Source organism: Heterodontus francisci, chromosome 19 (assembly GCF_036365525.1).
Source record: "Heterodontus francisci isolate sHetFra1 chromosome 19, sHetFra1.hap1, whole genome shotgun sequence".
Lineage (NCBI taxonomy): Eukaryota > Metazoa > Chordata > Chondrichthyes > Heterodontiformes > Heterodontidae > Heterodontus > Heterodontus francisci.
This window is the reverse complement of record NC_090389.1, coordinates 59815921-59832639: the sequence shown is the minus strand read 5'-3', so window position 1 is coordinate 59832639 and position 16719 is coordinate 59815921. Positions and strand designations below refer to the sequence as shown.

Below are 16719 nucleotides of genomic sequence, written 5' to 3'. Positions count from 1 at the left end.
CAGCTAAGCTCGATGGTAATCTGAGTGTGCCTTGATTGCCACGTGTGCAATCTATGACTACCTAGACCTAAGAGAATTCAGCCAGAGCAGCAAATCCAAGGGCCCTCTCATTCTGACTAGCCTCATCAGTAGTAAAGTGCAGCTAAGTGCCGGCTGTGGCAAACATGGCATCCATCACTTGTGAGATGCACTTTTGGGCAGCAGATTGTGAGATTTGATAAATTTCACTGGCAAATTCCTGGAAGGATATGGAGGCAAAGAAGTTAAGGGCTGTAGTGACCTTGACCACCACTGGCAATACATGCCCACCTGGTCCACTTGGGAAGAGATCTTTTTCAAGAATGCTGCAAATGTCAGCAACCACCTGATGGGAAAGTCTTGAGGCACTGGTACTCAGTCATGTCTAGAAAACTAATGCTTTGCCTGTGTACCCTACGTTGGCAGTATTACCTCTTGCGAGCTGGAGCTTCATACTCATTCCCTCGGTCCTGTGGTTGAGGAAAAGGTTGCTGCTGCTCCTGCTGCTGGTGATGCTGTTGCTCCTCTTGTTCCTCACCAAACGTCCAAGATAGAGCTGCATAAGAGACTTCCATCTCCGATATGAAGGATAATAGCTGAATGAAAGAAGAAAGGCATAAAACTTCAAGCTGGCATAAATGACCACCAAAGTCTTGGAAATCACCTCCAAAGCAATGAAAGTTTACTCTCAGAACAAGTCCTGTGAGCAAAAGCCCTTCACTTAGGCAAGGAAGCTGCTATCAGATCTCAGAGTTTAAAGCCTTTCCTGCCCGTCAGTTGCTCAGCATTCTCCAACAATTCCTTCTATCCTCTTGCCTTGTTTTACCTGGCGAGTTCCAAGAAGCCTAGGAAACCTGTGCACACAGAGTTAAAATCAAAATCTTGTGTTCAAACTACAGGTAATTACCATTGAATTACCATTAAGAGTCAGACCCACATGTATGTTGGGAATTTTCCGTGCGCTGAAGAACATGCTTGGGTTAAAGGCCGAAGTTGGCAGGTTCCTGCAGGCTTCCTGACATACCGGCAGTTTTTGGTGGTTTAACCTGCAGCCCATATAGAAACTCATCCACCTTGGCAGGTTAGAATTCTCCCCAATGAGGAGGGGAGAAATTGACGAAGAAAATTGGTGAGCACAGTAAAAGTAAATAAATGAACCTTTGTATTTCCTGTAGTTTTAAATTACGTATACTAGAGAGTAGAGCAAGAAATCTTATGACTGGAAGAGCCATTTCATCCAACAATGTTGCTCTCTTTAAATTATTCTGAGTCCCTTCTTCCTATTTTCTTATTATATTCCTCAGTTCACTCTTTCCCCAGAAACTTTTCTAATTTGTTTGTTATTTCCTTTGGTGGCCTTCCTGATAACCTGTTCCATTTACATATTATTCTTTCTATGAACATGCACATTGTTTGAATTGAGTATTGCTGTTATTATCAAAACACTGCCTTGCCCTTCTTCCTGTTCTTGAAAATCTGATTGCAAATCTCCCACCTTTTTTTCTTCGTAAATGCAAAGTACCTGCATGACAATGCTGCTATTTTGTTTTATCTGCCTAGTTCCACAGTTTTAACCCTCTGCTGTTAGTTATAGATTTGTTTTATTTTATTCTATTTCCTTTAGAACTCGCAGATGTATGTTATCTAGACTTTGTGCTTTGTCAATTTCAGGAAAAAATCTAATTTTTAGTGACTATTTGATCACAATGTGGACACTGTATACCTCCCTTTACTACTGTTCATGGAGATCTCATCCGAATTTATGCAATCCTGCACCCTCTTCTGCTGTAAAGACAGATCAAAAGTAATAGCTGTGCTAGTTCCATTCAACAGTATTAGTTTCCCTAATTATTTTTAATGGGAACGATGGGGTAGAACACAAAACAATCCTGCACCTGAACGGGTAAGCCCAAGCTGAACTCAATATTGAGCCTCAGGCCTCATTTAAATGTCATCAGCGAGATGCAGATACCTACTGGGAGCAACCCAGGCAGCTCACCACTGAAGAGGCTTTGAATGTTGGGCCACAACATCACACTTAAAGGGGATGGCCAGGAGAGGGGGGTGCTGATCAGGAGCAGGGTGCCGATCGGGAGCTGGGTGACCAGGTGAGAAAGAAGGTGGAGGTAGCGATGGGACATGGGTCAGGGTCATGATCGGGGGAAGGGGGCAATGATCCATGCTTTGAATGTGGAGCTGGGAGGAGCACATCTGCACCTTGTGGCTCCACATTAAGCTAAGTATATTTTATAAACTTAACTTTTTGGTGGAAGCCTGCAGCAGTTGCATTGGTTAGGTTGTATGGATATCTGCTTTTCCTGGCTGCATTCAGGCAACCCGGTCTTATATAAAGGACTTCAAACAGGCATTGAGCCCCCTTACTTTCTAATACATGAGTCAGTCACACTTCTGGCTCATAATAATTGTGTGATTCCTGTCTACCAGATTGGAAGCGGAAATGCCCGTTTAGTTCCTGATAAATGATTATAACGCCATTAAATTTCTTGCCTAATGGTTTCTTTTCTCCTTTTTTTGCTATATATTTCAAAATGCCTTTATTGTTACCTCATTTTTTTACCCTTGATTTTTTTTTTGTTTCTCTATTTTTAAGCTGCATTTGCTAGTTTTCCTTACCAAATTCTTTGTATTTTATTTGTGTTTGCCCTCAATCCTTTCTTTTTCACCTGACTTAGTTGCATTGGTTTCTATTGTCCTTTTAACTATTTGGCTTCACAAGGATGAGTTTATATTAAAACCATTACAATTGTTTCCAGAATATTTCTACTTTTCCACTACAGTTCTCTCAAAGTTGAAATCTGTAGCCCCTCTAGTTTACTCCAGTGTAACACTGGTGGGAGTGCCTTGAAAGAGCCACAAATTAGGTCAGAATCCAGGTACACTGGTTTTCAGCTTTACATTAGGGATTCCACAGGGTCTTGTACGAGATAGAGGCAGAGTCTCCAGACATTCCATTCAAAATCAGCACTCTCAGGCCTGATAGATCACTGGTGTTGGTGCAGGTTGCTGAATGGCAAATTTTGGCTTCACCTGGAGGTCCAGAGTTGTGCCACAGGCTGGATTCCTGCAAAGAAGTATCATGGTGGCCTTGGAGAAAGAACATCCCAACGCATATCAAATGGACCATAAAGAGTAACAGGAGGATACTGAAGAGGCTGCAGAGCAGCACCTGCTGCTGGCTGCAAGATGCATTTAGCAAGCTGTAATACAGGACACTTGCTCTTAGTTTGTGAACCTGACCACTGTATTTATCGTTTTATCTACATCCTCCCATGCCCTCCACAGATACACTTTCAACTACAGTGCCTTAAGTCTTCAGACAACTGGTATCACATTCATGCCAGCTGATGAAATATCCTTGAAAATCTTAAGTATACTCTCTGCACATAGCTCCAACTTTAAAGCAACTCAGTTTTTAATGCTAATATATGTCATTGTGTAAGTGCTTATTGTTGGCTTTCATGCTGTTCCTCTTGGTGGCGCTATGTGATGAATATACACTTAACCCTAGCCCTTTGCTGCTTCTAAATACAACCTCAGTGGTAGGCGTATGAGTCAGCTGAAATTTTCTGAACAGACTAACTCAATATACATATAGCTATTGGGCAAAACTGATCTGAAAATCTATGCTATGTCTACCAGAATTACAAAGGTCTTATAAGAGAACATATTTCTGAATGTCCCAGCTAATTGCTATTTTTGCAATGTTAGTACAACATTGCAACCAGACAAACAGGTCCTCCAGTGTTTGCTAATATTGCACGTTTGTATGTAAGCTTAACATGAACATCAGCTTTTGCTAAAACAAGTATTCCCAAATGGCCAAATAAATCTTTCCATCTTTATATCTCAGATTATAAACTTATTTGTGGCTGTCATCATGGACAACTTTGATTATTTGACACGTGATTGGTCCATTCTGGGTCCTCATCATTTGGAAGAATTTAAAAGAATATGGTCTGAGTATGATCCAGAAGCAAAGTAAGTAAATCTCATTCAATTCTATCACCCATGCAATCAGTTTACATGTTATGTATGTTATTACTTGCTTTGCTACATTTCTCTGTGGAGCAAAACAATATAGGTGTAATTTAACAAATTTGTTTTTCCTACATAGCACATCACTGTTGCGCTGCGTTTCAGGAACTCCAAAAGAGTTCTCACCATCCATTAACTTTAAGACGACATACCCACATTCCAGACAGGCAAAACTCTGTACTAGAAGTGCAAATTCATAAAATTACCTCATATATTGCAAATAGAAAATTCAAAGTTTATAACATTAAGATTCTACATTATCGGGTATGGTAGTGTAGTGGTTATGTTACTGGAGTAGTAATCCGGTGAAAGTGAGTTCAAATCAACCCATGGCATTTGAGAGTTTGAATTCAATTTTTAAAACATGGAAATAAAAAAACTGGTATCAATAAAAGTCACCATGAAACTGTTGTAGTATTGTAAAAACCCAAATGAATCACTACCCAGTCTGGTTGAAACTTGATTCTAAAGTCATTCAGTTGTATCAAACTGCTACAACGGGCTGCACTAATTTAAGAAGGTTCATCACCACCTTTTCAGGGCAACTATGGATGGATAATAAATGCCAGCCTTGCCAGCAATGTCCATATCCAAAGAATGAATTTTTTAAATGTACGGGATAAATGATGAAGAAAAAGTAAAACATGGATCAAAGTACTTGCATATCAAGCTGCGATATATTTGCTTGACTTCTGGTTCACCCGCACTTCATTTCCAAATATTTGCCAGTAGTGACAGACTACGATTTTATTTGGTTCAAAAGCTAGGTGTGTAAGCTTAATATTTACAATGAATTTTCTCCAAGCATAGCAGCTCCAATATTCTCTATTAAATGATTTTCATTAACAAATTGTAAGTAACATGTAGGCAGGACCATGTAGCGTCCATTTTTCAGGCACTAAACTGCGTCCCAAGCCTCCAATTTGGCAGGTATGAAGTGCACGCTCATTATGACCCAGGAGTGCGTTGCCTGCCATATGGGTGTAGGCAAAAGGAAAATCACTCAAGCTTCACACCTGAACCAGGCGTTGGGACCTTTCCATATTTAAATAAGGGGCCTAACAACATTTTGAAGCTCCTTCTGCAATATTGGGCTGGCCTGAATGTAGAGGGCTGACTTAGCTGCATGCAGGAAAACCAGGTCTATATGTGGCCTAATGGACTATCCTTAAAGTGACTGCTGCAGGCTGAAACCAACAAGGTAATTGTTTAAAATATACATTTCTGATTTTGGAGCCAGGAGGAGCAAGAGTGCTTTCCCAGCCCTGCCTGCTTTTCGGCTCTCTGGAATTTTTAGGCCTATATGTTTAATATGCCAGAATGTTATACCTTTGCCTTTTTGCTTTTTATCATGCAGGAATCAGTTTCTAAGAAAATTGTAACAGTGTAACGGTGCACTAACTGTACATTTCCAGAGACTGATTTTTTTCTGTGATTTTAGATGGCTGATCTTCCAAATGAATTATCATCACATATTTGTGATAATTGTTTTTACAGTAGCTTGTATTTATATAGAGTCTTTTATGCAGTAAAATATTGCAAGGTGCTTCACGGGAGCGTTATCAAACAAAAATTGATACCAAACCACATAAGAAAATATTAGGGAAGATGACCAAAAGCTTGGTCAAAAAGGTAGTTTTTGAGGAGCGACTTAAAGAAGAAAAGAGAGGTGGAAAGGCAGAGAGGTTTAGGGAGGGAATTCCAGCTGAAGTCATGACAGCCAATAGTGGAGGAATTAAAATCAAGGATGCTCAAGAGGTCCAAATTGTAGGTGCGCAGATATCTTGGAGAGTTGTAGGACTAGAAGAGGTTACTGAGATTTGGAGGAGGTTTGCGGTGGCGGTGGTCATGAGACCGTGGAGGGATTTGAAAACAAGGATGAGAATTTAACAACCGAAGGCCAGATTTTATTCCAGCATTGGGGGTCCTGGCAGCAGGCCGAAAGGTGGGGCAGAACCTGCCTCAGCCCTCCGTTGGACCCCTGTTGATATTTAACAGCGGGCAGCCAATTAACTGTCTGCTGTCAGGGACAGCATCCCTTTAAGGGACGAGCTTCCACCCCTGACCTGCCAGCCAATTAGAGGGCCAGTAGCTCTGCAGTCCTGGGAGCGCCACCGGGAGTGGTGGCGATTGTTGGTACTGCAGGAGGCCTGCAGAGACGAAGGCATCAAAGACCCCAGGACAGGTAAGTAGGGTTGGGGTCACCAGGGCCAGTCATTGCCCCCAAAGGAGGGACCCCCTAACCCCACTAGGAGGCCTCCAGGTCTTATCTGGCAGCATCTCCAAGCGGTAGCGGGTCCCTCTGTCCTCCACAAAATTGCAGTGGAGGTGGGAAGAGGCCCTCAATCGGATGTTAAGGTTCTCAATTGGTCTGGAGCAGGAAGGCCTACCTCGGCCTTCCTCGCCCTGAACAAAATGGCAAGGGGCAATGCCAACGTCGAGAACAGCACCCCTTTCCATTTTGTTTGCCATCTGCCTCCGTTCCCATCTCTAAGGGCAGGATAAAATCTTGCCCCGAGTGTTGCTTAACCGGAGCCAATGTAAGTCAGTGAGCCCAGGTGTGATGGGTGACTGGAACTTGGTGTGAATTAGGACGTGGGCAGCAGAATTTTGGATGGCCTCAAGTTTTTAAAAAGAAAATTTCTGGGAACATTCAAATTGAGGTCCATAAAAATCATATTAAAGCTAACACAGGTGTTCCTGCAAGCGTTGTTTAAGGGTTATAGGGCTGAATTTTCATTTCAGCATTCCACCTTGATGCCCAGATAATTTCCAGGTCTGCTACGCGACACTATCATCAAATATAAATGATCTAATTGGGACAGGGGTGAGCGTGGCATACAATCAGTGGTGCTGGGACCGGTGTGGAGACAAGAAACGGCTCCAGACTGCAATGTTGAAAGGCAGAATGCAGCTATGATAGGGCTCACCGTTGCCCTGCAGAATGGCGCAGGCAGCAGATCAGAGGGCCAGGGACATTATGGTGCCAACAAGTGGCCAAATGGTGAACAGGGAGGCAGGTGAAGTGCAATGTTTCAATCACACATTTTTCAATTTCTTGGAATAATTATCGACATCAAACAATGTCTTTGCTTTGCTTCCAACAGCTAATCATTTATGTACACTGGACTGTTCACTCCCGCTCTCCTTTTTGAAATATCCCTTCTGGCCCTCCCCAGCCTATTAACAAACTCCTCAAGGGGCTGAACAGACAGTTAATTGGAGGTGAGCAGGTTTCCGGCTTCCCAACCCCCAATCTCTCTGAAAATCGCAGCGTGTTCCGGAGGCGTCAAGATCCAGAGACGCCTTCTGGGAATGCAGTCTTCAATTTGCACCGGAACCCATTCTCACTCCCAAAGCGCTTTGAAAATCCACCTCCTAGTATCCGAGAATGATATAGAGGCACTGGACTCCATTCCAAGTCCATATAACTTGCATGTTTCCTCCCAGAATTCCCTGTGACCCAGCTATCAACTGTGATTCTTGGAGAGTTCATTTAAGATAACTTCAGACCAAAGCCAATACTATTTTTGTGCACATAGACGTTTATGGAGATAGATGTTGTAATTTGGTGCTGCATTAGATTACTAGCTAGTGAACCAATAAGATTAATGGGTATGGTAGGTTTCATTATTATACTTCTTTAACTGACCATTTTCTTATGGTTTGAAAACTTAATTCTTGACAGAGGAAGAATCAAACATCTTGATGTAGTTACACTTCTTCGACGTATTCAACCACCACTGGGCTTTGGAAAACTTTGTCCGCATAGAGTTGCATGCAAGGTAAGACAGATTATAAACTTAAAAGTTTTATTGATTTGTCACACTGATAATTTGAATAGATTTGGCAATGTAACCCATTTCTGAGGACTGTTCTTGCAGAAACTAAGCAAGCTAATAATTATTGTGATCTAAAACATTACAGTTTATTTAGTCGAATTTACATCTGTGATACAAGCTGGTCGATTCTCAAAATGAATCATCATCATATATTCCTGATAATTAATATTTATGGGAGTACTCCAGTGAAGGCTCATAAAAATCTAAATGTTCCTGCACACATTGTGAGAGGATTATAGTACCTGAGAATTATATAGATGTCCTGGGCTCTGAATCCATAAAACTGCACATTACCTCTCAATTTTCCTTGTGACACTATTAAAAATTATGCCCATCAGTCATGAAGGCTATAGGTCCCATTGGCATTGTGATGTACCTGGCGTTGGAGGGTTGGATTGATTGTGTAGTGGTCAAAGATTATGCTTATTGTTCAAAATTTCTATTGCTGTAGATTTAGATTTAGAATTCTTTTTCATTGGCACAAAACAAATTTCAAAAAAATCTTATTCTGCTCTTCAGGACTGCTAACACCTGCAGACTGCAAAAGTTAATGTAAAAATGTTGTGAAATGGAATGTCATTAATACAAGGTCGAGGAGATTGTAAGAGTCGTTCTTATTATTATTTAACAGAATTTTTTTTAAGCAGTGAGAAACTATTAAATGTTGGTGTTCAGAGGGATTTGGGTGTCCTTGTACATGATGTCCTTGTTCATGATTCACAGAAGGTTAACATGAAGGTACAGCAAGCAATCGGGAAGACAAATTGTTTGTTAGTCTTTATTGCAAGGAGTTTGGAGTACAAGAGTAGCAAAGTCTTGCTGTTATTGTATAGGGTTTTGGTGAGACCACACCTAGAGTAGTGTACAGTTTTATTCTCCATAACTAAGGAAGGATATAATCGTCTTATTGGGTGTGCAAGGCAGGTTCACTAGATTCCTGGGATGAGAGGTTTGCTCTGCAAGGGGACATTGGGCTGGATTTTACCAGCCCTCCGATTTTGGAGGTCGTGGCGGGGGGGCCTGGAAAATACCTGTGGGAGAGGCCCGCCATGAGCCTCGATGCCAGGAAGGCCCTGCCCCATTTTACTGGCGGCGGCGAGGCCTCATGGCGGCACCCACCACGCCCCCCCCCCCCCACCCCCGCCACTCGGCAACGGAACGTTAACTTAAATAGTAAAATAAATGTTAATGAATGAATAATCACTTATCTCATCCTGACGGCCGTCCCACGCCAATATTCTGGCCAGATGCCGGAACTCCAGTGCCTTCGAATCTCCGCTCGGAGATCCGGGGCATGACACTGGTGGGGAGGGCGGAGGAGTGAAGTTTACAGGGTGGGATGGGGTGGGGAGCGGGGAAGACTATTCCTATTGGTTGCAGGGGTGGTGGGAAGGGGTTGAGAGTCAAAGTTTATGAAGTTCGGGGGGAAAGTTTGGGATCTCAAAAAAAAATTTTGGGGGGGCAAGAGGGCAATTTACATATTGATTACTCATTGTGGGGTGGGAGAGGGGATTCAAAGTGCAATTAATAGTTTAATTTTTTTTTTGGACAGCGAGACTTTTAAAAATTTAAATTTCACTGAAGGGCTTGAAGCCCTTTAAAAATGGCGCTGTTGCCGGAGACGGAGTGTCTGCCCCCTCTACATCATTGGGGGCGGTCGTTCCACCCCTTCCATGTTAATGAGCCGCCGTACAAAATATCGCGTGGCTCAGCAGTGCTGAGATCGACGGCGGGCTTGAAAATTCCAGCCCATTGAGTAGATTGGGCCTATACTCTCTGGAGTTTAGAAGAATGAGAGATCATCTCATTGAAACATGTAAGTTTCTGAGAGGGCTTGACAGGACAGTTGCTGGGATCCTGTTCTACTTGCTGCAGAGTCTAGAACTAGGTGTCATAGTTTCAGGGCAAGGGCCAATCATTTAGGACTGAGATGAGGAAAAAGTTCTAGATGCTTGTGAATCTTTGGAATTCTCTACTCCAGCAGGCTGTGAAAGCTCAGTTGTTGAGTATATTCAAGGCTGAGCAAAAGATATTTGGACTCTAAGGTAATTGAGGGATATGGAGATTGGAGTAGGGAATAGTAAGTTATTAGGTGGGGTCAGAGTAAGGGAGAAAGTAATAATGTCTCAATCAGTGTTAATGTGCATGTATGTAAATGCACGGAGTGTGGTTAATAAGACTGGTGAGGTACAGGCACAGATTGCCATGTGGAAATATGATGTTGTGGCGATAACAGAGACCTGGCTCAAAGAAGGGCAGGACTGGGTGTTAAATATTCCTGGATACAAAGTGTTCAGGAAAGATAGGAAAGGGAAAAAAGGGGGAGGAGTGGCAGTACTGATTAAGGACAGCATTGCAGTGCTGGACAAAAAGGATGCCCCAGAGTGGTCGAGGACAGAATCTATTTGGCTAGAGCTAAGGAATAAAAAAAGTGCAGTTAGATTGTCTATAGGCCACCAGCTAATGGGAAGGATGTGGAGGAACTGATTTGCAGGGAAATTACAGAGAGGTGCAAAAATTATAGGGTAGTTTTAATGGGGGACTTTAATTATCCAAATATAGACTGGGATAACAGTACTGTAAAGGGCAGTGAAGGGCAACAGTTCCTAGAGTGTGCTTAGGAAAATTTTCTATAACAGTATGTTGCTAGTCCAACAAGAAAGGAGGCAATCCTAGACCTGGTTCTTGGGAATGAAGTGGGCCAGTGGATCTAGTATATAAGATACAGAAGAAAAAGTGTGCTTATGATAGATGCCAGGTAGAAAATACTATTGAGTACCAGGCTGAATATAGAAGGTCCAGAGGGAAAGTGAAAAAGCAAATAAGAGAAAGAAAGAGAGAGCATGAGAGGAGACTGGAAGCTAGCATTAAAGGAAATCCCAAAGTTTCCTAAAGGCATATAAATAGTAAAAGGGTGGTAAAAGGAGGAGTGGGGCTGATTAGAGATCAGAAAGGGGATTTACACATGGAGGCAGAGGGCAAAGCAACGCAGGCAATGTTGAAAGAGGAGGTAAGTCAGACACTAGAGGGGTTTAAAATTGGTAAAGGGGAAGTATTAGATAGGCTTCTGAACTTAAAGTGGGTAAGGCACCAGAACCAGATGAGATGCATTCAAGGATACTGAGAGAAGTGAGGGTGGAAACCGCAGAAGCATGGCCATAATTTTTCAGTCTTCCTTAGACTCAGGTGTGGTGCCAGAGGACTGGAGAATTGAAAACAAAGAACAGTACAGCACAGGAACAGGCCATTCAGCCCTCCAAGCCTGCACCGATCTTGATGCCTATCTAAACTAAAACTTTCTGCACTTACGGGGACCGTATCCCTCTATTCCCATCCTATTCATGTATTTGTCAAGATGCCTCTTAAACATCGCTATCGTACCTGCTTCCACCACCTCCCCCGGCAGCAAGTTCCAGGCATTCACCACCCTCTGTGTAAAGAACGTGCCTCGCAAATCCCCTCTAAACTTTGCCCCTCGCACCTTAAATCTATGTCCCCTAGTAACTGACTCTTGCACCATGGGAAAAAGCTTCTGACTATCCACTCTGTCCATGCCACTCATAACTTTGTAAACCTCTATCATGTCGCCCCTCCGCCTCCGTCATTCCAGTGAAAACAATCCGAGTTTATCCAACCTCTCCTCATAGCTAATGCCCTCCAGACCAGGCAGCATCCTGGTAAACCTCTTCTGTACCCTCGCCAAAGCCTCCACGTCCTTCTGGTCGTGTGGCGACCAGATTTGCACGCAATATTCTAAGTGTGGCCTAACTAAAGCTCTGTACAGCTGCAGCATGACTTGCCAATTTTTATACTCTATGCCCCGACCAATGAAAGCAAGCATGCCGTATGCCTTCTTGACTACCTTATCCACTTGCGCTGCCACTTTCAGTGACTTGTGGACCCATACGCCCAGATCTCTCTGCCTGTCAATACTCCTAAGGGTTCTGCCATTTACTGTATACTTCCCACCTGTATTAGATCTTCCAAAATGCATTACCTCACATTTGTCCGGATTAAACTCCATCTGTGATTTCTCCGCCCAATTCTCCAACCGATCTATATCCTGCTGTATCCTCTGACAATCCTCATCACTATCCGCAACTCCACCAACCTTTGTGTCGTCTGCAAACTTGCTAATCAGACCAGCTGCATTTTCCTCCAAATCATTTATATATAACACAAACAGCAAAGGTCCCAGCACTGATCCCTGCGGAACACCACGAGTCACAGCCCTCCATTCAGAAAAGCATCCTTCCACTGCTACCCTCTGTCTTCTATGACCGAGCCAGTTCTGTATCCATCTTGTCAGCTCACCTCTGATCCCGTGTGACTTCACCTTTTGCACCAGTCTGCCATGAGGGATCTTGTCAAAGGCTTTACTGAAGTCCATATAGACAACATCCACTGCCCTTCCTTCATCAATCATCTTTGTCACTTCCTCAAAAAACTCAATCAAATTAGTGAGACATGACCTCCCCTTCACAAAACCATGCTGCCTCTCGCTAATAAAACGTTACACCCTTGTTCAAAAAAGGGTGTAAAGATAAGCCCAGAAACCACAGGCCAGTCAGTTTAACTTCGGTGGTGGGAAAACCTCTAGATAAGATATTTCGGGGCAAAATCAATAGTCACATGGACAAATGCGAGTTAATTAAGGAAAGCCAGCATGGATTTCTTAAGGGAAAATCATCTTTAACTTGCTGGAGTTTTTTGAGGAACTAACAGAGGGTTGATGAGGGCAATGCTTTTGATGTGGTGTACATGGACTTTCAAAAGGCATTTGATACAGTGCCACACAACAGACCTGTGTACAAACTTGTAGCTCATGGAATAAAAGGGACAGTAGCAACATGGATACAAAATTGGCTGAGTGACAGGAAACAAAAGAATACTGGTTAATGGATGTTTTTCAGGATGGAGGAAGGCTTGTCGTGGAGTTCCCCAGGGATCAGTGTTGGGACCCTTGCTTTTCCTGATATATATTAGTGACCTAGTCCTTGGTGTACAGGGTACAATTTCAAAGTTTGCAGATGATATGAAACTTGGAAGAATTGTGAACTGTGAGAAGGATAGTGTAGAACTTCAAAAGGACAGAGACAAGTTGGTGGAATGGGCAGATAGGTGGCAGATGAAGATGCTGTCTACACCGTCCAGAGTGTCTGTGGCCAAGGCGTGCGGTAAGTCCATTGTAGAGAAGAAGGAGCAGCGGGACCCTAGGGAAATAAGTCTATCACAGAGGGGAAGCCTTGAGAAAAAGGTGCCCCGAACACGTAAAAAGCCACGAACGGCTCCTCGGCCACAACTTCAAAGCACCCGCGGGAGATGGCTCAGAGAGCATCTGCAGCGCAATGTCGGCGAATTCCTGTTGGTACCTGCGCCCGAGGCTGCCACTCACCTCCCGGAGGACGCGGATGAGCTTTCCCGGCATCGATGGTGGGAACTGATGAAATGGTTTATTACCTGCACCCCCTTTTCCCCCCCCCTTCCCCTTCCCCCCCCCCTTCCCTTTCCCAGCTCCACTGTCCCAGCTCAGCAACCCCCCCCGCACCCCCCTCCCCACCCCCTCCCCCCTCGCAACCCCTTCCCAGCTCCCCCTTGCACCATCTTCCCCCTTCCCAGCTCCCCCTCGCACCCCCTTCCATCCACCCCTCCCCCTCGCACCCCCTCCTCCCACCAGCATCCTCCTACCCCTGTATAGGGGCCCTAACAACCCCACTGCCTTGTGGGCGTCTCGGGAGAGACCAAGGCTAAGGGAGTAAACCCTAACAGAAAATCCGGAGCGGAACCCGTAGGCGGTCATGTGTCACCTTTGGCATGTCTCCGGCAGTTCCTGCAGCCATACCGGTGCCAAACGTCGTGCTCTGCACTCCTTTGGACCCCACCAGAAAGGCCGAGAGGGGGGTTTTGACGCTTAGGCAACTCTCAACCTCCATACATTCGCCCAGGCATGCGCCATGGAGAGGTCACTCCATAGTCGCCTCACAGTGACCAAATGAACACGGAAGGCAGCAGTTACGGGTTATAAGTCCAGCTCAATTGGCGTAGAGATTGGGCGCCACGGGTTGCCTTTGTCGGTGGGAGAGGTCATCGCACCTCACTGGACAGCTACCGCCCGCCTCAAACCGGGCAGCCCCCTGACAACGTATGTCAGCCAAGAGCGACGTCTCAATTCATTCCATCTTCGCTGCCTCCAGAGAATACTTGGCATCAGGTGGCAGGACCGTATCTCCAACACAGAAGTCCTCGAGGCGGCCAACATCCACAGCTTATACACACTACTGAGTCAGTGGCGCTTGAGATGGCTTGGCCATGTCAGCAGCATGGAAGATGGCAGGATCCCCAAAGACACATTGTACAGCGAGCTTGCCACTGGTATCAGACCCACCGGCCATGCATGTCTCCGCTTTAAAGACGTCTGCAAACGCGACATGAAGTCCTGTGACATTGATCACAAGTCGTGGGAGTCAGTTGCCAGCGATTGCCAGAGCTGGCGGGCAGCCATAAAGACGGGGCTATAGTGTGGCGAGTTGAAGAGACTTAGCAGTTGGCAGGAAAAAAGACAGAAGCGCAAGGGGAGAGCCAACTGTGTAACAGCCCCGACAAACACATTTTTCTGCAGCACCTGTGGAAGAGTCTGTCACTCTAGATATAGCCACTCCAGGCACTGCTCCACAAACCACTGACCACCTCCAGGCGCTTACCCATTGTCTCTCGAGACAAGGAGGCCAAAGAAGAAGAAGTTCAATGCAGAGAAATGTAAGGTGATTCATTTTGGTAGGAAGAACGTGGAAACACAATATAAAATAAAGGGAACACTTCTAAAGTGGGTGCATATGTGCATAAGTCATTGAAGGTGGCAGGATAGGTTGAGAGAGCAATTAATAAAGCATACAATATCCTGGGCTTTATTAATAGGGGCATAGAGTACAAAAGCAAGGAAGTTATGTTGAACTTGTATAAGACACTAGCTCCGCCTAAGCTGGAGTATTGTGTCCAATTCTGGGCGCTGCACTTAAGGAAAGACATGAGGGCACTGGAGAGAGTGCAGAAGAGATTCACGAGAATTGTTCCAGGGATGAGGAATTTCAGTTATGAAGATAGATTGGAGAAGTTAGGACTGTTTTCCTTGGAGAAGAGTAAGCTGTGAAGTGATTTGATAGAGGTGTTAAAAATCATGAGTCCAGACAGAGTAGATAGGGAGACACTGTTCCCACTCATGAAAGGATCGAGAATGAGAGGGCACAGATTTAAAGTATTTGGTAAGAGAAGCAAAAGTGACTTCAGGAAAAACTTTTTCATGCAGCGTGTGGTTAAGGTCTGGAACACGCTGCCTGAGAATGTGGTGGAGGCAGATTCAATTGAAGCATTTAAAAAGGAATTAAACAATTATATGAAAAGGAAGAATGTGCGGGGTTATGGAGAGAAGGCGGAGGAATGGAATTGAGGGAGTTGCACTTTCAGAGAACCAATGGGCCGAATGGCCTCCTCCTGCATTGTAACAATTCTGTGATTCTGGGAGGGAAAGTGGAGTTAGGGTTGAAGATCAGCCATGATCTTATCGAATGGTGGTACCAGCTCAAGGGGCTGTATGGCCTACTTCTGCTCATATTTCTTATGTTCTTATGCTCTTAGCTCAATTTATTGTGGATTATATTGCCCATAATGGAACTTCTGCTGAGTCAAGAAGAATAAAAGATTATTCAGAAAACCATATTAGGTTTTTAAATTAGTAATTCACTTTAGCACCTTCGACTACACAAATAATAATATTTTTGCCTTAATTCTAACCCAAAAGTAAATAAAATAACAAGGACAAATCTTTTATAGTGCATATATAAATTTACCATTTTCTTTAAATTGCAGAGATTGGTAGCCATGAACATGCCGCTGAATAGTGATGGAACAGTCATGTTCAATGCAACCCTTTTTGCCTTGGTGAGAACAGCTTTGAAAATCAAAACCGAGGGTAAGATTTGTGTACATCTGGATCAGAACTGTTCCTGTAGAAAAGTATTTAAGTTACATTTCGTGATAATTGATGTTGACGTAATACTGATATTCAAAGCAGAATTTAATAAATTTACATGTGTCATGCCTCTCAACCTACAAACTCTCAGATGCAGGCCACAGCCTCGGAAAAGCAGGAACCAATGGCAAAATTAGAGCACTATATTTTCCTATGTGTAGTAATATAAATTTTCAAAAACATAACATTTTCAATATTTGAGTATTGCTGAAAATCGAGACATTTTGTTGAAGCTTTTCGTCTTGCACTCATCAGGACAAATCGCAAGAATACCAATGTAAGGGAAAACAACTAATTTATACTGTATGAGAAGAGAGTGCTGATTGGTTGGTTAGTGGACTCTGATTTGTAGAGGTGTTGCCATGGAGAATGCACCAGTTTATGGTGACTGACAGTTAACTGCCAAGCTTTGTTTGAAATTTAAACCAGGCAGCTTGACTCTGATTGGTCAGTGCATAGCTCACTATTGGGAAGAGACTGTTACAATGTATAATTACTGAACCAAGAGTTGTAGCTGCATACCAGGCATTCCCAGTACTACCAGTGGCTGTCACTAAAGGCCTGCTCCCCAACCCGGACCCGACGACATGTGTCGGGTTCGGGTCGGGTCACACTCCCGGGTCCGGCATTCGGGCTCGAGTCAGGTTGGGCCGGATCGGACACGCTCTATCATCACCTCAGGTAAGTGGCTCTAATGTTAATTTACTTTTTGGACTTTAAAGGTGGTTTTGTTACAGTTATTTTAAGCTTGTGCAGGTAAGGAACAAAGTGAAAAAC

The 16719-nt window shown here is 43.9% G+C and overlaps 1 protein-coding gene across 1 annotated transcript in view; it reads left to right on the top strand.

Moving 5' to 3' along the window:
- LOC137380344 (voltage-dependent L-type calcium channel subunit alpha-1D-like) overlaps nt 1-16719 on the top strand; it is a 487921-nt gene that overhangs the window by 322232 nt on the left and 148970 nt on the right. The window contains exons 35-37 of the mRNA XM_068052272.1: nt 3890-4017; nt 7763-7859; nt 15780-15882. Coding sequence (XP_067908373.1) covers nt 3890-4017; nt 7763-7859; nt 15780-15882 — 328 coding nt within the window. The remainder of the gene's footprint in view (nt 1-3889; nt 4018-7762; nt 7860-15779; nt 15883-16719) is intronic.